The sequence below is a fragment of the Setaria italica genome, chromosome IX, assembly GCF_000263155.2.
Source record: "Setaria italica strain Yugu1 chromosome IX, Setaria_italica_v2.0, whole genome shotgun sequence".
NCBI lineage: Eukaryota > Viridiplantae > Streptophyta > Magnoliopsida > Poales > Poaceae > Setaria > Setaria italica.
The window spans coordinates 12,260,834-12,280,891 of record NC_028458.1 but is presented as its reverse complement, the minus strand read 5'-3'; the positions used below and the strand labels follow the sequence as shown (position 1 = coordinate 12,280,891).

General features: G+C 43.0%; 3 protein-coding genes across 3 annotated transcripts; 1 reads left to right on the top strand and 2 right to left on the bottom strand.

Annotated features, from left to right (window-relative positions):
- Window positions 1-431: 431 nt before the first annotated feature.
- Window positions 432-2,193, top strand: LOC101752687. The gene is made up of 6 exons (XM_004982447.3): window positions 432-829; window positions 908-992; window positions 1,087-1,279; window positions 1,385-1,497; window positions 1,621-1,728; window positions 1,850-2,193. Exons 1-6 carry the CDS (start codon window positions 651-653, stop codon window positions 1,967-1,969), a joined length of 798 nt encoding a protein of 265 aa, XP_004982504.1. The 5' UTR covers window positions 432-650; the 3' UTR covers window positions 1,970-2,193.
- Window positions 2,194-2,400: 207 nt separating this feature from the next.
- LOC101753098 (DNA-directed RNA polymerases II, IV and V subunit 6A) lies at window positions 2,401-5,414 on the bottom strand. The gene is made up of 6 exons (XM_004982448.4): window positions 5,260-5,414; window positions 4,583-4,616; window positions 4,321-4,493; window positions 4,192-4,243; window positions 2,964-3,031; window positions 2,401-2,872 (listed from the first exon to the last, which is right to left on the bottom strand). The coding sequence occupies exons 1-6, from the start codon at window positions 5,292-5,294 to the stop codon at window positions 2,803-2,805; spliced, it is 432 nt and encodes a 143-aa protein (XP_004982505.1). The 5' UTR covers window positions 5,295-5,414; the 3' UTR covers window positions 2,401-2,802.
- Window positions 5,415-7,162: 1,748 nt separating this feature from the next.
- Window positions 7,163-18,871, bottom strand: LOC101786834 (paladin). Its single transcript, XM_004982446.4, has 19 exons — window positions 18,435-18,871; window positions 17,385-17,516; window positions 16,993-17,064; window positions 16,505-16,575; window positions 16,315-16,414; window positions 16,093-16,191; window positions 15,624-15,750; window positions 15,258-15,391; window positions 15,119-15,178; window positions 14,793-15,028; window positions 12,485-12,914; window positions 11,768-12,091; window positions 11,046-11,651; window positions 10,786-10,959; window positions 9,884-10,114; window positions 9,533-9,816; window positions 9,167-9,445; window positions 8,873-9,004; window positions 7,163-7,693 (listed from the first exon to the last, which is right to left on the bottom strand). Exons 1-19 carry the CDS (start codon window positions 18,606-18,608, stop codon window positions 7,561-7,563), a joined length of 3,798 nt encoding a protein of 1,265 aa, XP_004982503.1. The 5' UTR covers window positions 18,609-18,871; the 3' UTR covers window positions 7,163-7,560.
- Between the last annotated feature and the right edge of the window lie 1,187 nt (window positions 18,872-20,058).

Genomic DNA, 20,058 nt, shown 5'->3' with positions numbered 1-20,058 from the left:
ACGTTAAAAACATAGCACGAGGATCTATAGAATCAATTTCCATCTCCCACCCCATGAATTTAAGATAGTCTTATATCTAAACTTTGAAAAGTTGTAGAATGTCACATTCCAAGATAAATAGTCTTACTTCATTAAATATATTCCAATTCCTTCAAAATGAAAGGATTCAAATGGGGTCTAAGATGAATACAAGTGTAGTATGGAGCAGCACGACAAAAACAGAGAGCAACAAGTGGAAATCCACCGAGAGTGAGAGGCAAAGAGATCGAAACCAAAGCGATGATATTTTGGAGTTGTGAGTTTTGACCACTGAGGTCGGAGATGATCTTTTTTCCGGTGAAAGCCAAAGAGCCCCCACTCCCGGGCTCCCGGCTTTTGTCCCGTTCCCGCGGCTAAAAAAGATCAAGCAGACCAAGCCGGGCGCTTCTTAGTGAAGCTGAGTGGCATCATCCATTCCAGACACTCCCTGTCGTTGCCGCCTCCCCACCACACACGTCCACCCGCACCCACCGATCCATCCATCATCCCTATATACGCCGGCGGCCTGATGCGGTGACACCCCCAGCGCTGCTCGAACGGCCGGAGCACGGAACTGTCTCGTCGGCCAGTTCATCACCCACAATTTTGCAAGAAGCTGTAGCGGGCGATCGATGGCCACGCTCTCCTCCTGCAGCCGCCTGAGCGGCACCGGCGCCGCGGCCATCCGCCGCCACCATCGCCGGCAGCCTGGCCGCTCAGGGGTCGTCGTCACCTGCCGGAGCTCCTCCTCGAGCATTCGCGCCGCCGCCATGGCGGCCCCGGCTGCCGTCGTAGAGCAGAAGGATAAGGAGTGAGGATAACAAACTTGCCAAACTCCCCTTTGCCATCGTCTTGCAGCTGTTGACTGGTGCTGGATATGGCTTGGCAGGGTGTCGCTGCCGACATGGTCGGAGTTCGAGCTGGGGCGGGCGCCGGTGTACTGGAAGACCAGCAACGGCCTCCCTCCCTCCCCCGTGAGTCGTCGCCCATGGATGATGGATCATCTTCCTTTCTGCTCAATTTTCCTTTTCGGATCTTGCTTTTGCTGACACGGATGGATATGGGCAGGGTGAGGGCCTGACCCTGTTCTACAACCCGGCGGCGACGAAGCTGTCCCCGAACGAGGTGTTCGGCGTGGCGTTCAACGGCGGGTTCAACCAGCCCATCATGTGCGGCGGCGAGCCGAGGCAGATGACGCTGCAGGTCAGGGGCAGCGCCGACCCGCCCATCTACTCCATCAGGATACGCGTCCCGCAGCACGGTGCGTCGCCGGCGCCCGTCGGCCTCTCTTTCTTTCAAGTTTCAACTCACCTTCATCTTATCCTACGACGCACGAGCAGACACTGAACCAAACGATTTGCTGCAGCCGTGAGCCTGATCTTCTCCTTCACCAACGGGGCCGAGTGGGACGGGCCCTACACCCTCAAGTTCAAGGTCCCCAAGCCATGGCAGAACAAGCCGCTGAGCTTCTTCAACGAGGTGATGACGAAGCTTGATTGATTATTACTACGACGAAGACAGTGCAAAAAGAAGAAGAAGAAGACGAAGAAAGGAATTTTGTTTGGTGATGACTGATTGGTGTGTTTGATCATGGTGGTGCAGGGCCTGGCGGGCGAGCTGAACAGGGAGGGCGCCTGCGACCAGGCCATCTACCCGGACGAGAACATCGCCATCACCAGCTGCGCCATAGACGGCTACTACGAAGAGGGGGTGGGTTAACCATTCACCCTCTGCAGCTCTGCTGACTGCTGTGTTCTCGGGATCAAGCTCTGCTCTTGTGTTGGTTGACATCATCACCGGTCCTGAACTGACTCTGGCATGGCGATTGCAGGGAGACCGGTGCAAGCTGGACATCGTGAGCGGGTGCATGGATCCCAACTCGGACATGTTTGACCCGATGGCCGTCGTCGACGACGGCTCGTGCCCCCTGGAGTCCGATGCTGAGGAATGAAGGAGCTTCAGTTGTAGGGAGACAGGAAACGTGATTGATAAAAGAAACATTACAAAGTTCGTGATACAGGAGCATGCATGTCTGTCTGTATGTAACACCGCACTGGTGAACGATACGATCACACTTGTAGTAGTGGAGTTGCGGATGGTTGATATCGATCTTTGCAAACTCTGATACAAAACCCAGTCTAAACAAACAAAGCAGCATGGACGCGTACACCACTACACCCTGCTTGCGCAAATTTTCTGCTCGGCCAAGCTCACCCTTCTGGATTTGATCCTCCAAATCTTGGGACTTTGATGTTAAAAACCAAAACACAACAGTGGGTTTGCGCTAGATTCAACCATATTTGCTTACCTGATGTTGCATCGAACTCTAGAAAGAGACAGAAATGCAACTAGAATACACACCTACAGAGGAAGGTTTGCATAGACTCTTGCCATGAGCGACACCAACAGGCTCATGATTACATAAATCAGCTGGCCACATCTCTCAACATCGTGCAGAAACAAGATTGACCATTTGCGATAGTGGACTAGGCAAACAAACCAATCTAGCGGTCTACTGATAGTGGACTAGGCTTCAACTCCACAAGGCATTCACAGGAGCTCTGAAACTGCAAGTCTGAGACCGAAACATACGAAGTGCAACCAATCTAGCAGATTACAGTTCCAGCGTGCAAGGCAACCACAGACGTTAAGGTTACATAGCATCATCACATCTCAGTTCATCCACTACAGCATCCACTAATATTGGAGTAGCATAGACCATTATAACTACAGGAAAGTCCAGCTGCACCACAAAGGCCTTTCATGCCGAGTAGCTCGGTAGCTTCAGTCCCCACCAACCTGGCGTTTCCACGAATCCTCCACGATGAGCTCATCAACTCCCCAGTCCTCATAGCTGTTTTAACAAAAAAATATATAAGAATGAAGTTGTAGTAAATTTGTGCAGAATTTCTTTTGAACTGTGGGGTTTCTCCTTAGGATCTCACCTTCCATCAGGTAAGTACCTCCTGATTGTGAAGGGGATCTTGCGCGCTCTCAGCTCCTTCATTGCAATCTAAGATTGTGCAAATACATATGGATCATCAGAGAAGGCATTTATCTATGATTCTCTGGCTTGTCTCCAAGTCCAGAGAACTCTAAAAACTTATTTCTTCATCAAATTCCACAGGAGGGCTTGCCTCCAGGAATTAAATAGCAGGTACAGCTCACTGTACATTAGAGCTAGAAACCAGGAGAACTACTAGTCTATTTGGGCATATTATCAAAGCACTGGAGATTCATAATCCGACTTTTGGATAAAATATTAAAATGAGTGGAACAAAATCCACTACTTTTATGGAACAAAATCCACCATATAAGGCATGCACTGTTGTGAAATTTGTAGTTATTCAACTAGAAGAACCCCTATTTGCTGTGCCTAAGCCCTTCTAGTTCTGATATCCCAGTGTGCATCTGTCTCATTAAAGTCTAAACTAGAAACCTTAATGTTCTTCAAGCCAATATGGACAGATTCAATGAAAGCTTCCACAAAATACACTGGAACGAATATTTGAGGTCCCATGGAATGACCATATAAAACAAGATAGACATATTCATGAGATTGAGGTACCTCGGAATGACCATATAAAACAAGATAGACATATTCATGAGCCGTACAACAAATCTATCATACAATAAAAGTACGCTTGAATATAAGACTATCAAACTGATCTACCAATTTTCTTAAAACTAAAAGCCAAATCATTAGCTACACTATCTCAGAAAAGGTACCAATAATTGAAATGGAATAATAACAGCTCAAACCAACAAATAGGCAAATAGCACAATGAGAAATGCAAGCTACTAATATTTTAGTAAAAAATAAAATGAAAAATTCAGTCAGTTTCATTTGTACAGATTGATTGGACTTAAGATGCAATTATTATGAGTGCCTGCCTATTATGGGGCATTCTCAAACATATACATGCTATGCTATTGAATATTAAATGATTATACCAAGAACATATATTCATTGTACGCTGGATCCAATGCACATTCATAAATAAGAATATGCCATATCTACATATGTGGTATTCAGAGGTCAACTTCGTTTACAAAGCAAAAGTGCACTCTGTAAAGAGTAAAGACTATTGAAGTTTACTAGAAGGGGGGAAATGGCTAATGTTTATATTACAAGCCCCAATTTAAAGTCTACAAAAACAAATTTAACTTTACCTCAAGAGGATCAGTTTCTCCCTCGAGCTCAACCATGACTGGAGCATTCATGCTGTAAATTAACAGTGAGGGTCGGCGTTTAATTGAAAGATATCTTATACAATTCAATAATCTGAGGTAGAAATTAACCTTATCTGCAAAGCCCGTGTACCCAAGATGCGTGCACGCTCATACTTTGTCATATATTTTGACGTTTTGCGCTCACTCTTGGCCTTTTCCTGTTCCTTTTCTTCACCCTCGGCACCTACAACATCATCAGGGGTGTCCTCATTGTTGTTTTCAAGCTCTTCCTCAGCCCCTTCCTATTCAACAGAATTGTATTGGTTGTATCAGTCATATAAGCTATTACTATAAATCATTAACGTTACAAACAATAGCAATGGATCTGCACCTCAATCTCAGGTTCTGGGGGCTCATCCTCGTACCTGCATAATAAAATAAATAACTGTAATGCTCCCAAATTCAGGGAAACAACTATGCAAAACCAAGTGTACAAACAGCAGGCATAGTGACTACAGAAACAGGTAAGTTTTAAGCCGCTAATTTTTAGCTCAAGATCTAAACAACACACCCCACATTCTAGTCACAGTTTGAGCAAGACAACGCAGCTATTAAACAGTGAAGCCTTAAAAATAAATTTCCAGCAGATAAGAGATAACAAACCAAATCTACAAGCATCACCCTTAATTGGTGAGGAGCCCTCCACTTCACAAACCACAGAGGGGACTCTTGACTCGTGGACAAACTCGGCCAATCAAATAATTAACGAAGGTATCCTTTATCAAGGAAAACCGATACGAAATCATTCCAACAAGACGCAGCACCAAGACCGCCGGTTTTCATCCCTAAACCCCATCTCAGAAATCCCTCCCTTAATCTCACAAGGAACGCCAAATCGATCATCATCCACCGAAAATGCTACCAATAAACAATGGGAGACGCTCGCTCGTTCGAGGGTAAGCGGGGATTAGCGGAGGCCGTGCCTATCGAGACAAACCCTAGCAATGCTCCCCCGACCTTCGCGTGATAAGCAGGAGAGAGGCGGGATGAGGGAGGGAGAGATCGAACCCCATGTCCATTTCGTTGTAATCGTCGTCCGCCATGGCTCCCGCCGCCCAAACGCCCGCTGCTCCGGTGGTTAGCTCGCTAGGGTTTTCGCCGTGCGGCTGCGGGTGATGGGGGAGGAGCCAAAACTGGAGGACAGCGGAAGGAAGGCCAAGAAAAGCAGGAAGGGCGAACAAAAGAGAGGTGGGGATCCTACGCTTCGCGACACGAATCTTGAGAAGAAAAAATACTGGGAGATCCCGAACTTCTTTCGTTTTACACAAGGGTCCATTTTAATCCATTGAACACTTCGTGTCACTTTTTTTTTTACCACCTTTGTTTTATTCCCATCAATCAAATTTTCCCAAACCCGGAGCTACTTTCCCATATTCCGATTTTTTTCTATCCAGCCTGTTTTTCTTTTTTTTTCATGTGATTGTCTATTGGGTTTGGATCCCTGAGGGCATGTACAACCCTCGGTCAGGTGTTCGTCTCTAAGAGCCTCGAATTTATCATATAAACAGGTATAAAGATAGGTCATAAAAACTCTAAACTGTTTAATGCTTTGCATGTAGTTAGGATCAACTATAAATAAATTTTTGTTACCATCATGTGTCTATTTTATAGAAAATGTATTAAGGATAAATAAGAGCAACATGATTACAATATTTTTAAAAACTATCAATATAATAATTATATTTCATATAGATGCAACGTCTTTTATCTAGCCACCACGACCGAGGTTGCGGGCCGCCGCCATCGAGCTACTTCCATAACCGGATGTGTGCGTTGGGCCGTCACCGTAGCAGCAGTCGAGGCGACCTTGCTCTTCTTACTTGCGCCAACTAGCTTGCTCTTCCTAGTCGATGCGCTCAACATAGCGGTCGCCGAAGGTTGGCGGTGAACGCTGAGGAAGAAGAAAGGACCTGGCAATGCTTCACCTTCACTAGGTACATATGGAGAAGATTTGGGAGCGCAAATCACACCTGCGCGCGCGAGCGCCCGGGATCCGCGCAACGACGAGTCGAGGAGGCGCCCCGTATAATGCTGCTGGAGCCATCTCTTTCTCCTCTGAGCACGGGACGTTCCCATCGCCTCGCGAGGCGACGCCGGCTCCGTCTCTACACTCTCACGGGGTGTTTTCTGTAAAAACTACGTCGAAGGGATGGGGTGAAGGGACCCGTTGTACATGCCCTGATGACTTGTGCGATAAAATGGATATCACGGTGGTTTACTCGGGCTAGCCTTGGCCGCTCCAAGACGTTACAGACCCCTGGATCTTACAAAATGCTAATAACTGTGATGACAGTTGGATCTCACAAAATGCTAACAGCCGTGGTGAAGGCAGCAACGACGAGGCCCTAGCGCTAGCGGGACAAGAATTTGAATGTGATTCTGATTATGAAAATACTGAATATAGGGTACAAGGGTAGTTGGGCTTCACAATACGTACTCGGATTTCATCCTTATAAGAAGATTGTCTTCTTGCATACACCATCCATAGGCTTCACAATTTTGTGGTTTCCTATTTACCGGGAGGCGGGCACCAGCCGCACCAGCGATGCCACGAATGGTCATAGGGTGTTTTTTTGGGGACGTCAGACGTGGCACTGGGGCAGGTCGCAGCATTGACCTCGGCGTTCAATTTTTCTTTTCTTTTGAAGACGACCTCAGCGTTCCTGGCAACGAGAGGGTAGGTTTGGCCAGTGCAGTCTCCAACATCACACATTGCTTGTTAATTTCTTATATCTTACAATGTTCCTGACTATGAAATTGGTATCAGAATAAGATATAATCAACACATTCTTAGACCAACTGTTTGTGAAAGGTTACAGAGGTTCAATCCTGAATTGTGTGCGCCTTAAGAACGAAGAAGAGGGAGCATTTCTTTGGAGTTTCAAAAAATGAGTATGAGAAAAACATCCAATTAACGCAATATAATTTATAAAAAGGGCACTGGCCATATATCGATGCCCAGAAAACTCATAAATCAAAGCTGTCCAAGAAGCACACATATGATATACATACATGAGAATGAACTAAATACAACGGTAAAAAGAAAAAAGGGGAGGAAAATACTAAACTGAAAAGTTCTAATATGTGACCTACAATAAGCTTGACAATATATACATGCTTGCTGGTGTCAATTAACACCGACAAGTACAGTACAATGCCCAGCCTAAGCTGCTTTCTTTCTCCCGAACTCCCATGACCACAGCTTCCTCTCTAGCTAGCCATTCTGTCTCCTTCCCTTTCTAAAACTCGAGGTGAGTTTGCCCAAGGAAGAGCCACAATTAACTACATAATCACGTCCCTGAAGATTATCTATTTATCCAGCTTTAAATTATCGCAAAGGTGCCCAAGCTCAGGCCTAGCCTTCATCCATGATCTAAACGTTGCTTCACGTGGCGTTGCACAGTAGAGGTAGGACCTGAAGGTGATCAGAAAGAAGTAGCGCCTGCAACAGAGTAGGAGTACGATATGAATCAATACCAGGTAGAAAACAAATTGACAAAGTAAAGCATATATTTGAACATTTAGGAACAGATATCTAAACATTAATTAGCATACAAGGCACATCTTTAAAGTCTTTTTTTGTAATAAAGGAGTCTTATTGTTTAAAAATTGCAGCACTGTTTAACCAAATGTATCACCTGATCAACATCCTGAAGTAGCTGATTTCAAGATGTCTTTTAAATAGCATTTATTTGTCTAACTTGCAATATCAGTACGTAGCTCCCCCCAGAAACATATGACTACATCTAAAATGTGATTCCCTGCTGTATCCAAACCTCAATCTTGGCTAAATGAACACCCACATCTTTTGCCACCGTGTTTTGTTTCATATAATGATCATTTTTTGAGCAAAGTAGTTTATCAGGCTGGCCATGACAGAGTAAGCACTTTGTGACATGCATACAAGGCCTTATGAATAGTGTCATTGTTCCAGGCTGTTTTGAATACATTACAGAAGCACCAAAAGTCTTTCTGATATTTTAACAATTCTCATGGCCATTGATGATAATACAATGTAATGTCAGGAAAGGCTAAACAACTGGTGGGTAGTTACTTAAGAATTTAACTACAGCACCAACTGGTGGGTAGTCCAACAATATGATAGCATTGCCATGTGGCTAACAAAAACGGACTCAGTCCCGAGAAACTCCTTTCAAGGAAAAGAACCAATATTTCTCGTGGCATACAGTCAATTGCGTGTTTTCAGTGGCACTTCTCAATTTTGTAGAGGCACAGGACAAATTAGGCCCTATTTCATAGCATTGTCTTGAACCATGAAGTGATTTGAACCTCTAATCTATGATTCCTTGAGGTACTGACTAAAATATAATGGGAACATGTACATTGAAGAGTTATAATTGTTGAAGAAGAATTATTTATTGCAAATATAAAGTGACGGTGCACCTATGTTTTGCTCAGATGACACTAACACTGGAACTTTATCTTGAGAATTATCTATCAAGAATGAACAAATAGAATGCATGGTAATTGATTTTTTTTGGTGGTAGAATGCATGGTAATTGATTTTTTTTTTGTGTGTTAGAATGCATGGTAATTGATGATGAAGGAGAGGAGGTTATGCATTTTAAAAAACCCTTTAATTAAAACAAATTAAACATACCTCAAAGCTTTTGTACCCATATCAGTGAGATAAGAGAGCTCCTCATCGTCATCATCATCGTCATGCGAAAAATCTTGCAGTGCTTTCCTGTATTGCAGAATATCCTCTCGCAAATTACCAGCACCAGAACACCTTCACAGTAGAAATTGATAATCAGAAAAAAATGACAAACAATGATAAGATGGATCACATCAGCGAGGCAAATCATCTAGCTTTCAGTTAGTCTACAACTGTATTTCAATCATTCATATAAAAGCCACAGCTCAAGAAGCAGACACCAATTAAATGACATACCTGTCAATAACTGCATCAACCTCTTCTTTGCTCTTGGGCCCATGTACCAACACTCTAATAAGGTTTAATATGTCACGGTAGTCAACCTGCCTAAGTGCTATGTCAGTGGATGTTTTGATGGACACATTTTTTGTAAGAGAAGTTGATACAAAGTGTGTTTCTGCTGTTTCTTCCATGACAAACTTTGCATCTGCACCCAGTGTCAGGCAGGTAATGGCCATTGCATAAGCAACACCACCATATCCAGTGTGTGAAATAAAGAGATAGTACCTAGCAGATCTGTAGAAAAGCACAGTGAGTCTTTTATCCTGTAACTGAGGAACGTAACTTGACAAGTTATATAAATTTGAAAATCAGTGTACGTACTCATCGATTAATGATTGTATAGCATCTACATCAGCAGCTAATGCTTCTCTTTCCCTGGTGAGAGGTATTCTTTTATAGTTGATATCATAGCCCTTGCCTCTCAATGTGCCGTACACTTCAGCTGGTGTCATCACGTCCTCCAGATCTATGCGTTCCCAATAACCTACCACATTACATTGATTCGTGTCCGCATTAAATTCTTCTTGATGGAGAAGTAACCGGCCACCTAGTTGTTTGACTTCAGCAAGTATATCCTCCTTTAGCCTTGTCTCTATGCTCTCTACCTGCACAGAAGATAATTTAAGAATTGCCAAAAAAGAACTGTTGAATTATTGGAATAATGCCTCTCACCATTGGACCACTAATGCCAACATGCTTCAGAGTATCAACAGGTTGATCCAGTTCTCTCAAAACAAATGGTGTGCCCTTGATGTAAACAACCACTTCTTCCCTAAGATCGGTGACGACCACCTTCTGGGCAATGCTTCTTCCGGTTGTGTCTTTAGAGCCCAGATATGACAGAACATCACTAGCTCCATCAATAGTTGGTGTTGCCATGCTATACACAGGGTATCCATCTACCTGAAACAGATATTCTAAAATTTGTAACTATTTGTTCCAAATTGTCTTTTCATTTCTAAAGTAAGGTTTAAATTAGGCAATTGCTGTAAGTAGATCAGCTAGTTTGGTTGTAATAGCCATAAATTTATGCTTTCAAAAACTGCAAGCACAGAGGTAGAAAACATGGCCGCTAAGATGGTTCCCATGATGGAAAACACCATAGTGGCTACAGCTGTAGTGCAATTTTAATGAATAGGAAACTTTTATTAGTTAACTAGCACATTGAATGTGATATTTTTTCCCTTTACTATGACTACATGCATAGATCATATTTATGCACTAGGATTCAACATGGCCTATGGGTCATAACGGAACAACAAACTGAACAGAAGCTAAGCTGGCACTCCTCAAAAGAACTTAAAAAAGCTAACGAAAGCTGAAAAAGAATGAGAATATCTTTTGAGGATGAATAACATTCATTCATTGCAACATTACATATGGTGTGAAGTGATTAGAAATATTTGTCCATCAGAAATCTCATGCCGAAACATCATCTAATCTAAATTGTTTAAACAACAACAAAAGTTCAATTGGCAGAATTGACTGGGATAAGAATGATTTACATAAAAAAAACAGTACACATCCAATTATCAAAGGTTGAATGCAACAATTTTTAGGTAACACAGCAATACCTTAAAAACATGTGGTGCACCCCGGAAATTCACGCTGCTTGACCTTTTCTGTCCAGGAAAGAAGTACATTTTGAGTATTGATCCCTTTCCTAGAACAGAACCATTACGAGCTTTGACAACGGTTTCCATTGTTACATCACCTTGTGGAGGTGGATATGTTGCTTTCTGCTCATGCTGCAAATAGCAAATATTTCTTAGTAGGCACTTTTGCAAAGATGCCCAGAATGATGTTTTGGTGAGGAACAAAGGAATATACTTACCGGTACAGTGAAAAAACGGCCAGGTCGCAGTCTTACGCTCCATTTCATGGTTTGGATCTCTGGTCTCTGTTGCAGCCAGCCTTTAAATGAGATCTTCACTTCTCCTTGCCCACAGAAACCATCAAATGCTTCACTACCAAGGTATGCCGAGAATGCAATTAACTTGAGGTATCTCTCCAAATATTCAGCACCACGATTCAATGCAACCCTCCTAACTCTAGGCTCCACATGTTGTTGATTAATTACTTTTGTATACTTCAGAACAGCTTGGCGAATATTCTGCAAAGCTGAACATCTATCAATAACAGTATCCAAAGTCTGTCTACACTCAATTCCATTATCAAATAATCTAGTAATTTTTCGCAGCAGAAGGATGTCTTTAATTCCAAATCCAGAATTTAGCTTTGTCAAAGTGCGAGTTTTCCAAGATTCTGAACTCAAGTGCCCATTGTAGTCTGCTGTATCTTCTCCAGTTGAGTAAGCAGCATCATTGGCATCTTCATGGTTATTTTGACATGATGGAATTCTAATAGGCCTGCCATGATCAATTCGAAGTTTCAGCAGGCAAGCAATCACAGTTCCAGTAGTTGTTCTGCCCCTGCCCATCTATAGAAACACCACAAAAGTCGACATTTAGGTTTTTGAAAACTCTCACATAAATCAAGAGTCAATCCTTTACTTGATGTTGTATGCTATAACAGTAAAGAAATGAGCTGCAGTACCTGGCAATTGAATACAAAAGCAGTGTCCTTGCTAGCAGAAGCAACATTCAAGGCTATCGTGTCAAAGTCTGAACTTTTGGGAGCTTTACCATCAGTAATGGGTACACGTGCATATTTTATCTGAAGGCCTTCACACTCCAAGTGTTTGTATACCTCCAATGGAGTCAGAACAGCTTCATTATCCACATTTTCCCATGTGTCAAAGATCTCACCATTGTCAGTTTCATGAATAACCATTATTGCTCCACCATACCGTTCCGCCTCCCGTAAAATGTCCTCCTTCAGCCGAGCTTCCATGCGTTCCACCCTTTCACGATCTATCCCCTGATATCATGTATCAGTTAGCACTAAACCATTTCACAGAGCAAATGACATCACATTAAATCATTCCCTTAACATGGCTAGACATATTAATTGACAGGTCCACAAATTCTAACAGTATGAATGAATAAGCAACATTCGTTTCATACAACCTAATCACACAAGTCCTTTGGACAGTTTTAAGATTAGTAGTTTAACACCTAAGCAGAGAATGAGGATAATTAGCTGAGTTGTGGGTACAAATTATCACATCTATAATGAATTTCAAATTGGCAGATCCTGTGACAACAAGAGAAAGGCAAAAAAAAAAATGCATATTCTTGTTCTTATTAGAACAAGTTACAAGCAACCTACTTTTTTGACAAATCCATTGAGGAAGCTGAAGATGGTGCTTACCGTGTACTCCAACATATTCTTGCAAGGTCTTTCCACCTCACGTAGCACAAATGGTTTTCCATTTATGTAGATAACTGGTTCTTCTCTCATATTATGCCACAGTATTGGTCGCCCTCCTTTGCTTGTACTGATACGCTGAATAACAGCTCGAATACCATCAACCGTAGGATTTGCAACACCATAGACTGGAAATCCAGGGATTTCCCGAAAATTTGGCGCACCCTCTACCCTTTCAGGCAAATTAAGGTTGTGACAACCTGGGCAGTGATCACTTTTTAAAACAGTTTGACGCCCAAGAACTTCTCCATTCCTCATGGCAGCAACGACATCCATATCTTGTGGACGCCCATCAGCAGACTCAACAATTTTTGTAAGAGGGGGTTTTGAACTTGAATAACCAAGAGCACCCATTGGATCTCTCCTCAGTAGCCTGAATACATTTAAATGTAAAGAAATGAGCTCCTTTGTTATGTGGGATGGACATGGAACAAGAGGTTGGAAGTAGATAATAGAATAGGTGATAGTATTAAAAACAGTTTTTTTATTATGGCATTCTTGAAGGCTTCCTTTTTATGTCGAACAATCATGTAACAAAAATAGAGATTAAAACCGGTGGTAATATTAGAAAGAATTTTTTCTATGTGGTACTGTTGACTGTCATCACAATGCATCCTTGCCGAGGCTTTAAACAGCAAGCAATGGAATCAATGGACTTCATATAGTGGACAATATCCTTTCGCAAAAAGAAATACAGTGGACAATATCTAAAGATCAATACGTCAGCAAATTACGTAAGCATGTGAGGAAAAGTGATTTCTATCGGATCGTTAAGGTTTTGTACTTTAGTGCTCTACAGTGGCTAGCCGGCTATAGCAAGAAGTTGTGAACCCTGCACAAATACACCATGCAAGCTGCCATAAGCAGCTGCGTGCAGCGTTACTGGACACAAGTGCATGTGTCTCAGTTCAACTCGGGCATGGGTTGTCCAATTCGGCAAAAAAACAAACAAAATGAAATCCAACAGGGTTGTCTGGGTAACACTCCCGTCACATCTTGTCCATCATACTGCGCTAGTGAAAACAGTGACCCTACCCTTGACATTGTTAAGTAGCAGTTCCCTCCATCTCCACTTCTTTCTACTACTAGCGTGCACTCATCCATTGGTGCAAGGTCAGAAACTGGAACACATTGATTCCGCTCGGACATTAAGAGGATAACTTTCAGAGACATTATCTACGAAGTGTATGCATTCTAGGTATACTCTTAAAATATTCTTGCTAGGTGTATCCACAGAACATCCTTGATCAAATGGGTAAAAAAGCGATGAAACCACTATAAAGTTAAAATATGTTGAAAGAGAGAAGGTAAAATGATGGATGCAAGTGAATAATGATACTGCTAAAATTATTATTTGTAAGCTATGAATATGCCACATGCAAATGAGCAATGGATCATATGGGTGGGTGTTGTATGATCTGCTCTCTAAATATCTGCGACATTATCTATAATTTAAATAATATCTCTGTAAACACTGGCACTTGGATGCAGAGTAGCTCTTAAATAATGTATGCGCTAGAGCATATTGTGTGGCTTAGAAAACAATGGTGTTCAAAAGTGGCAAGCATCCATATAGAAAAAAGATTAATACATTTTTAGTACACGAAGACTTTACATTGCCTTAACCATAGATGATTGACTAGGAATTCCGTGCATTCAAATTATAAGTCCAGCTCACAATATTGGCTTGATATGCAGGTTCATATAAGGTAATGTTACTTAGATCTAATAACTGTGCTACCTTTCCAAAACAGGCCACAAACGAAAGAATTCTTGGATCTCAAACCACAAGTCCAAATTAAATTTTTTGGCAAATGTTGTAATTCTTCATATTCAGGCCATGACCTAAATAATTCTTGAGCCACAAAGCCACCGCTATTTAACTAGTCTGCTATGTTGCCTTAATGATCATCACACTCGTTTTGAACCATATAACTTTCGACACGATGGTTTATGCCTTGCAACGTTTCTCACTGACATTGCGAATTCAAGAGTAAAATCTGAACAAAGGTTAATATAGCATCTCGCAGAGACTAGAGAGCTTTCAAGACATGACGACTTGGTTGAAACACTGGAAAGGCTAAGAGGATGAATGAACAACGTGAGAGTAAAATAAACAATCTCAACAAGTAAAGCACCACAAAACAAAAAGGTGTTGATTTTCAAGAACTAGGAAACGTAGTTTAGGCTACATACATTCTTACAACCTGTATACTTCTGACATTTGTACAGTAAAGTTGCCACATCTCACCTTCGAAGAATGCTGTACAGTTCAGGCCTTGCTCTCATCCAATCAGAAAAACTAACTTCTACTGAAAATGTTGTTTGGTGAGCAGAGCTCACTGAATGCACATAGACAGCAAAACATATCAGGAAGTAATAACGTTCCAAGTACTCCACAAAGAAGGAAAGTGATGCCTCCCGTTTCATCTCATCAGACTGCCGAAGAATGCTATTGCGGTAGGTAGCAATAGCTTCTCTTAGGTTCTGTTCGCAACAAAAATGAGGCATAAACAGGAAATAACGGATACATTGCTCCAATTAAATTGCTAGCATTCCGAACATAAAATGGTATACCTGCATAGAGTCACATTTGTCAATAACTTTGTCAACTTGCCTTTTGCCTTCAACACCACCCTGCAAAAATACCAAATCATAAAGTGGCCACACTCAGAAAATGAGAGATAAAAGAAAGAAATGAAATAAAGGCTATTACTTCAAGAACTCGGACTAAGCTCCTGATGACAGCATATTCTCCTCTGAGTATTGCTTCTTCTGAGCTAGGCATATAGTCATCTACATCATTTCCAGCATAGAATACCTTCCCAATCGACCCTGTCCTCGGGATACCTGCAGCACACAGATAATCACACATCAATAAAATCCAAGTACATGCATGAATATGAGCACACCATGCAACAAGCATATATCAAGATTCAGTGGGCCTAACATGGAATCAGTTGCCATCAGTTTGTAATACTAAAAGACCACATGACAGTTCCCAATACAACTGTCTGCGGGCATACTACTGGTTCTCAGATAACAGAACCCTGAATGCAACCGAAGTAAACTTTGTCCTCACCTGAAGCTCCTATTCGGTTTAGGTAAACCAATGTAGCTATGACCATTCCAGTAGTTGTCCGTCCCCTCCCCATTTGGCAGTTAAACACAATTTCTGTTTCTAAATCAACTTGGGAGATTCGACGTACCTGTTAAATACAATGAAATTCGATGTTATCAACAATTAACAATTAACTTGCTACAACAGGATAACTTTGATGTTATACAATTTCTGAATATTTCGTAATTGCCATAGGTGAGTGTCTGCAGATATTTAGAACCTGCCAAATACGCTTCCTATGGAGCATTGCAAAACAGTCCAGACCTTTCTCAACTTAAAAGAAAAGTTAAATACAGAGAAATAGCATGACTTGTACAAATATTTCAAGGTATGCAGACAACATAGACCTGGTGAAGGTCTAATTTTTCCAGCAATGAAATGAGAGGATACTAGCAGGAGCGATTAGCAAACAGGAACATATAGAACTAACCAAGTTGTCAAAATCCCCTTCCTTTGGTGCTTTTTCATCAGTAATTGGAACACGTTCGTAGTCAACAAGGTACCCTTGATGTTGCAACTCCTCATAGACCTACAACAACAACATAGCCTTTCAGTCCCAAGCAAGTTGGGGTACTCATAGACCTACAGAGGAATTGTTTTTTCTTAATATGACTAAATATGAGAAATAATAAAACCATAAATATGACATTACCTCAAGTGGAGTTTTCACTGTATCAGATACCACTGATTCCCACTGGTCTACCATCTGACCACTTGGCAGCTCATCGGTGACAAGTATCTTATTCCCATATCTGCCATCAAAAGTTCCAGTACCAGACACCTCTTAATAGTCACATGGACATAAAAAAGTAGTTTAGATTGTAAGTTTACAACTGATGTACCTTGAAGCTTCCTGAAGAATATCTTCCTTAAGGCGAAACTCCATTTGCTCTACTCTCTCTCGGTTAATTCCCTATATTAACAGAGATTCAAGATTACTAATAGTTAAGAAAATATGAAAACATATATTTCTAGGTTGAATACCTAATAGTCAATATATTTCCAAGACTTTAATAACAGTTGCAAAGGAAAAGGAAAATAATTTAATAAAACACAAGTATGCCATAGTTAAGCATCAAGCACCCAATTAGTAGTAGAAGTGGGGAACTCCCAGGAAAATCACTCAAGATTGGCAAATGCGCTTATGCATCATAATTTTTCGAAAATAAAGCAATATGGTTGATTTTTTTCGCATGGTATTAGCGTCATAAAATTTCCACTGTGTAAGTTTAACAGGACCAATGGCTTGTGGTTTATAACCTTTGTGGATTCTAACAAAATCAGTAAAATGCAAGAGAAATCACTATGTAAGTCAGGGATCTAAGCTAACCGTGTATTCCAGATTTGAGAAGGGCTTTTCAACATCCCGCAAGACAAAGGGCCGACCATTGATGTAGATAACCTGCATAGTATTAGTGGAGAAAACACAAGTTACTATATGCCATCCATGAGAGACAGAAAGGCAGAACATATACCCTGTTCCAGGGAGATGCAGAACTGCTCAATAAGAAGGAAAAGGTATACATTCACTTGAAATAAAAATTACATGTTTCTAGAGAGAGGTAGGGAGGAAGGTTTCTCTTTTTTTTTCTTAAATAACACACGAACTCGCTTTTCTACTTGTCTTCACTAGTGAGGGTGGCTACTTGATATTCTACATATCTTCAAAGGTTTTGAACCCATAAATATGGTATATTCTAGTCTATAAATTAGTGCTCTCACCGGTTCCTCCCGAAGACTATGCCATAGAATCCGGGTTTGCTTTCCTTTCTTTTTTGCTCCAATATGATTTAGCACATTAGCGATCCCTTCCATTGTCGGCATTGCAACACCATGAACACGCAATGATCCAGCCTGAAAACAGAATGGTGATAATATACCATCAAGAAATGATAGATACGGAACAGGTTTTAAGAATAGTAGGGAGCCAAAACTAGACAGATTACTGAATTTGAATGGTCACATGGAAAATGAAACTAGAGCGGTACAAATTGATTGTGCGCTACTCTAAAGTTAATGCATTCAACTATTCAAAGACAGTAGTAAGGCAGCATGTAGTTTGACAAATTGAAGATGAAGGTTTTAGTGCCTGCATATGTACTCATGGAAAAGCACATTTGACTAGCTGAGAAGGAATGCAATGTCACAATGTCTAATCTTCATGTGACCGAAATATTTCAGGCACTATTTGAAACCATTATTAGGTAAACATCGAACAATGTGTGTCCAACTTTCCATGTAGCGTTAAAACCACAGTTATTTTTCCTCAAAATTTCGTATGACGTGTTACTGCAATTTCAAGCGAGGTTGTGTGTGGTTTTAACTAACTGAAACTCTTATTAAAAGAAATCGAGGGGACTGAAAACTAGCAAGGGCAGTCTAAAATGAAAATTAGCATAAGACCCGGAAAGCTCATGCGAGTCAGGATGCTTAGAAACTTAGACAGAACATGACAGGCAAAATATAAAGGCACGCCTGAAAGTGAAGCAGTTAACGCAGCCGCGCTGAAGACAGTAAGCAAACAAGCGCGAGGTAGAAACAAGGCAACCAATTCCTTCTCTCAGCGATCGCGGGGAATGCCGGCGAGGCGGGATATTGGAGAACACACCCGCTGCGCGCAATAGAGGACTGGCTGCTAATTAAGCAGCCCCACCACCACCATCCACCCAGAGAGGCGAGGACACGAGGTGAGATGCGAGATTGATTATGAGAGACAGATGACAAGAGACGAGACGAGAGACCAGCGGAAAAAAAAATCCCAATCGAACCAACCTGTCGGTAATTGGGCGCGCCATCGATTTGCGGGGAGAGTCGCTTGTTCTGGCAGCCGGGGAAGTGGTCGCTCTTGAGGATGGTCTTCTTCCCGAGCACGGAGCCGCCCCTGCTGCTGATGACCTGCTCGGCGGCCGCGGCCGCCCGCACGTCCTCCATCTCGCCGGCCTCCATCCCCGCCGCGTTCGCCGTGGACTCCCCCAGCCTCGCTCCCCTCAATTCCGCGCGGCGGCAGCAGCAGCACCTCCTCCTCCCGCGGCAGGGGCGGGGCGCATGCGACGGCGGCCCCGGTGAGGAGATTGGGCGCGGGGCGGGACGGGACGGCGAGGCGGTGGCGATGAGGAGGAGGGAGCGAGCACGGGGACGATGGGGTCCGGGAGTGGGGCGGAAGCGGAAGCCAATAGGAGGGGGAAGGGATGGGGCGGAGCGGAGCGGAAGCGAAAGGGGAGGGCCGGTGCGGGGAGGCGGGCCTTATAGGAGGCAGCGGCCTAGGCCTACTAGATGGGATAGGCATCCGGCGTAGGGCCGGGCAGCCAGCAGCGTCCTCTCGGTTTTGACGATCCAGATGGCAATTATGGCGTCGCCGCCTCTGACACCCGTGTCCCAGCACGACTCCAGTTCCTTTCGAGGCGTCGAAGATGCGCGCGTACTGCCGTGTGTCCAAAGTAAAAAAAAAAAGGAGCAGGAGAGAGAGAAAAGTGGATGGTCCAGCTCCAATCATGCGCGCCACACGCGATATGCGTGCGGTTTGCTGGTTTTCTTTGTTTGACGCCGCTGCCGCTGTGGCCGGGGTTCGTCCTCGCGGTGATCAAGGCACGAGCTGGACCAATTAACAAACTACAATGTGCTTTGCGTTGGGGATGTCTGGGATTAACAACTCCTTGGTTAGTCTTAAGTAATGGGTTAGTGGGTTAGCTCTCGCGGTAATCAACAGGGCAACAGGTAACGAGGTCGGCGTTGCTGTCAAACGAGCGCTTATTCTGATGGCTTGTTGCCGTCAGGAATCGCATGTGTGATCTCGACGGCATGGTATTATCAGTAAAAGAGTTGGCATCGTTCCAGTATAATATCGGGTGCGAACAGGACGGGGTGACGAGTGCGACGGATCAGACTTGTGACGCCGATCGACCCCGGTGTCGTGCAAGAAAGCGACCGTCGGCGGCAACGCGGGGTCGGCCTGGCCGGCGGAGCACGCGATGCATATGGGCCTCACTACGAGGATCGCGCGCGCGCATCTCGGCACGGCACCACGGCATCTGCGTCGGCTCCCACCCGTTCCACGGCACAAACCGCAAAGGCGCCGGCATATCCCCCCCCCCCCAATGTGTATGAAGTTAAATTTATCTTGAATATTACCTTTGAGATACTATTATTTATATATATAGACGCACACATAATGCACACACAAATCAACTCTACTATTCGGAACCCGAGCCTTGACCGTGATGTAAATTTGATCCATCATCATGATCCTGCCCCTCTGGATTTCTGAGCTCTTCCATAAGAACTCCCGAGTTGTTCTTATATTCCCCCGAAAACTTCTGTGCGATGAGGTAATTCTTTCCGTACTTCATCTGTGGCATTGACAATTCTTATAATATAACTAGAGGTCAAAGGGGGGTGA

Excerpts from the sequence above, each read along its gene's own strand:
- LOC101752687 (XM_004982447.3), top strand. The coding sequence starts at position 651 with ATGGCCACGCTCTCCTCCTGCAGCCGCCTGAGCGGCACCGGCGCCGCG. Across the intron at positions 993-1,086 it reads ACGGCCTCCCTCCCTCCCCC|GGTGAGGGCCTGACCCTGTT; the intron begins GTGAGTCGTCGC and ends GGATATGGGCAG. Across the intron at positions 1,280-1,384 it reads GATACGCGTCCCGCAGCACG|CCGTGAGCCTGATCTTCTCC; the intron begins GTGCGTCGCCGG and ends GATTTGCTGCAG.
- LOC101753098 (XM_004982448.4), bottom strand. The coding sequence starts at position 5,294 with ATGGCGGACGACGATTACAACGAAATGGACATGGG. Across the intron at positions 4,617-5,259 it reads TACAACGAAATGGACATGGG|GTACGAGGATGAGCCCCCAG; the intron begins GTTCGATCTCTC and ends TTTATTATGCAG. Across the intron at positions 4,244-4,320 it reads ACACGGGCTTTGCAGATAAG|CATGAATGCTCCAGTCATGG; the intron begins GTTAATTTCTAC and ends GTTAATTTACAG.
- LOC101786834 (XM_004982446.4), bottom strand. The coding sequence starts at position 18,608 with ATGGAGGCCGGCGAGATGGAGGACGTGCGGGCGGCCGCGGCCGCCGAG. Across the intron at positions 16,415-16,504 it reads ATTCTTCAGGAAGCTTCAAG|ATATGGGAATAAGATACTTG; the intron begins GTACATCAGTTG and ends TTTTGATGGCAG. Across the intron at positions 15,179-15,257 it reads GCTTAGTCCGAGTTCTTGAA|GGTGGTGTTGAAGGCAAAAG; the intron begins GTAATAGCCTTT and ends GTATTTTTGCAG.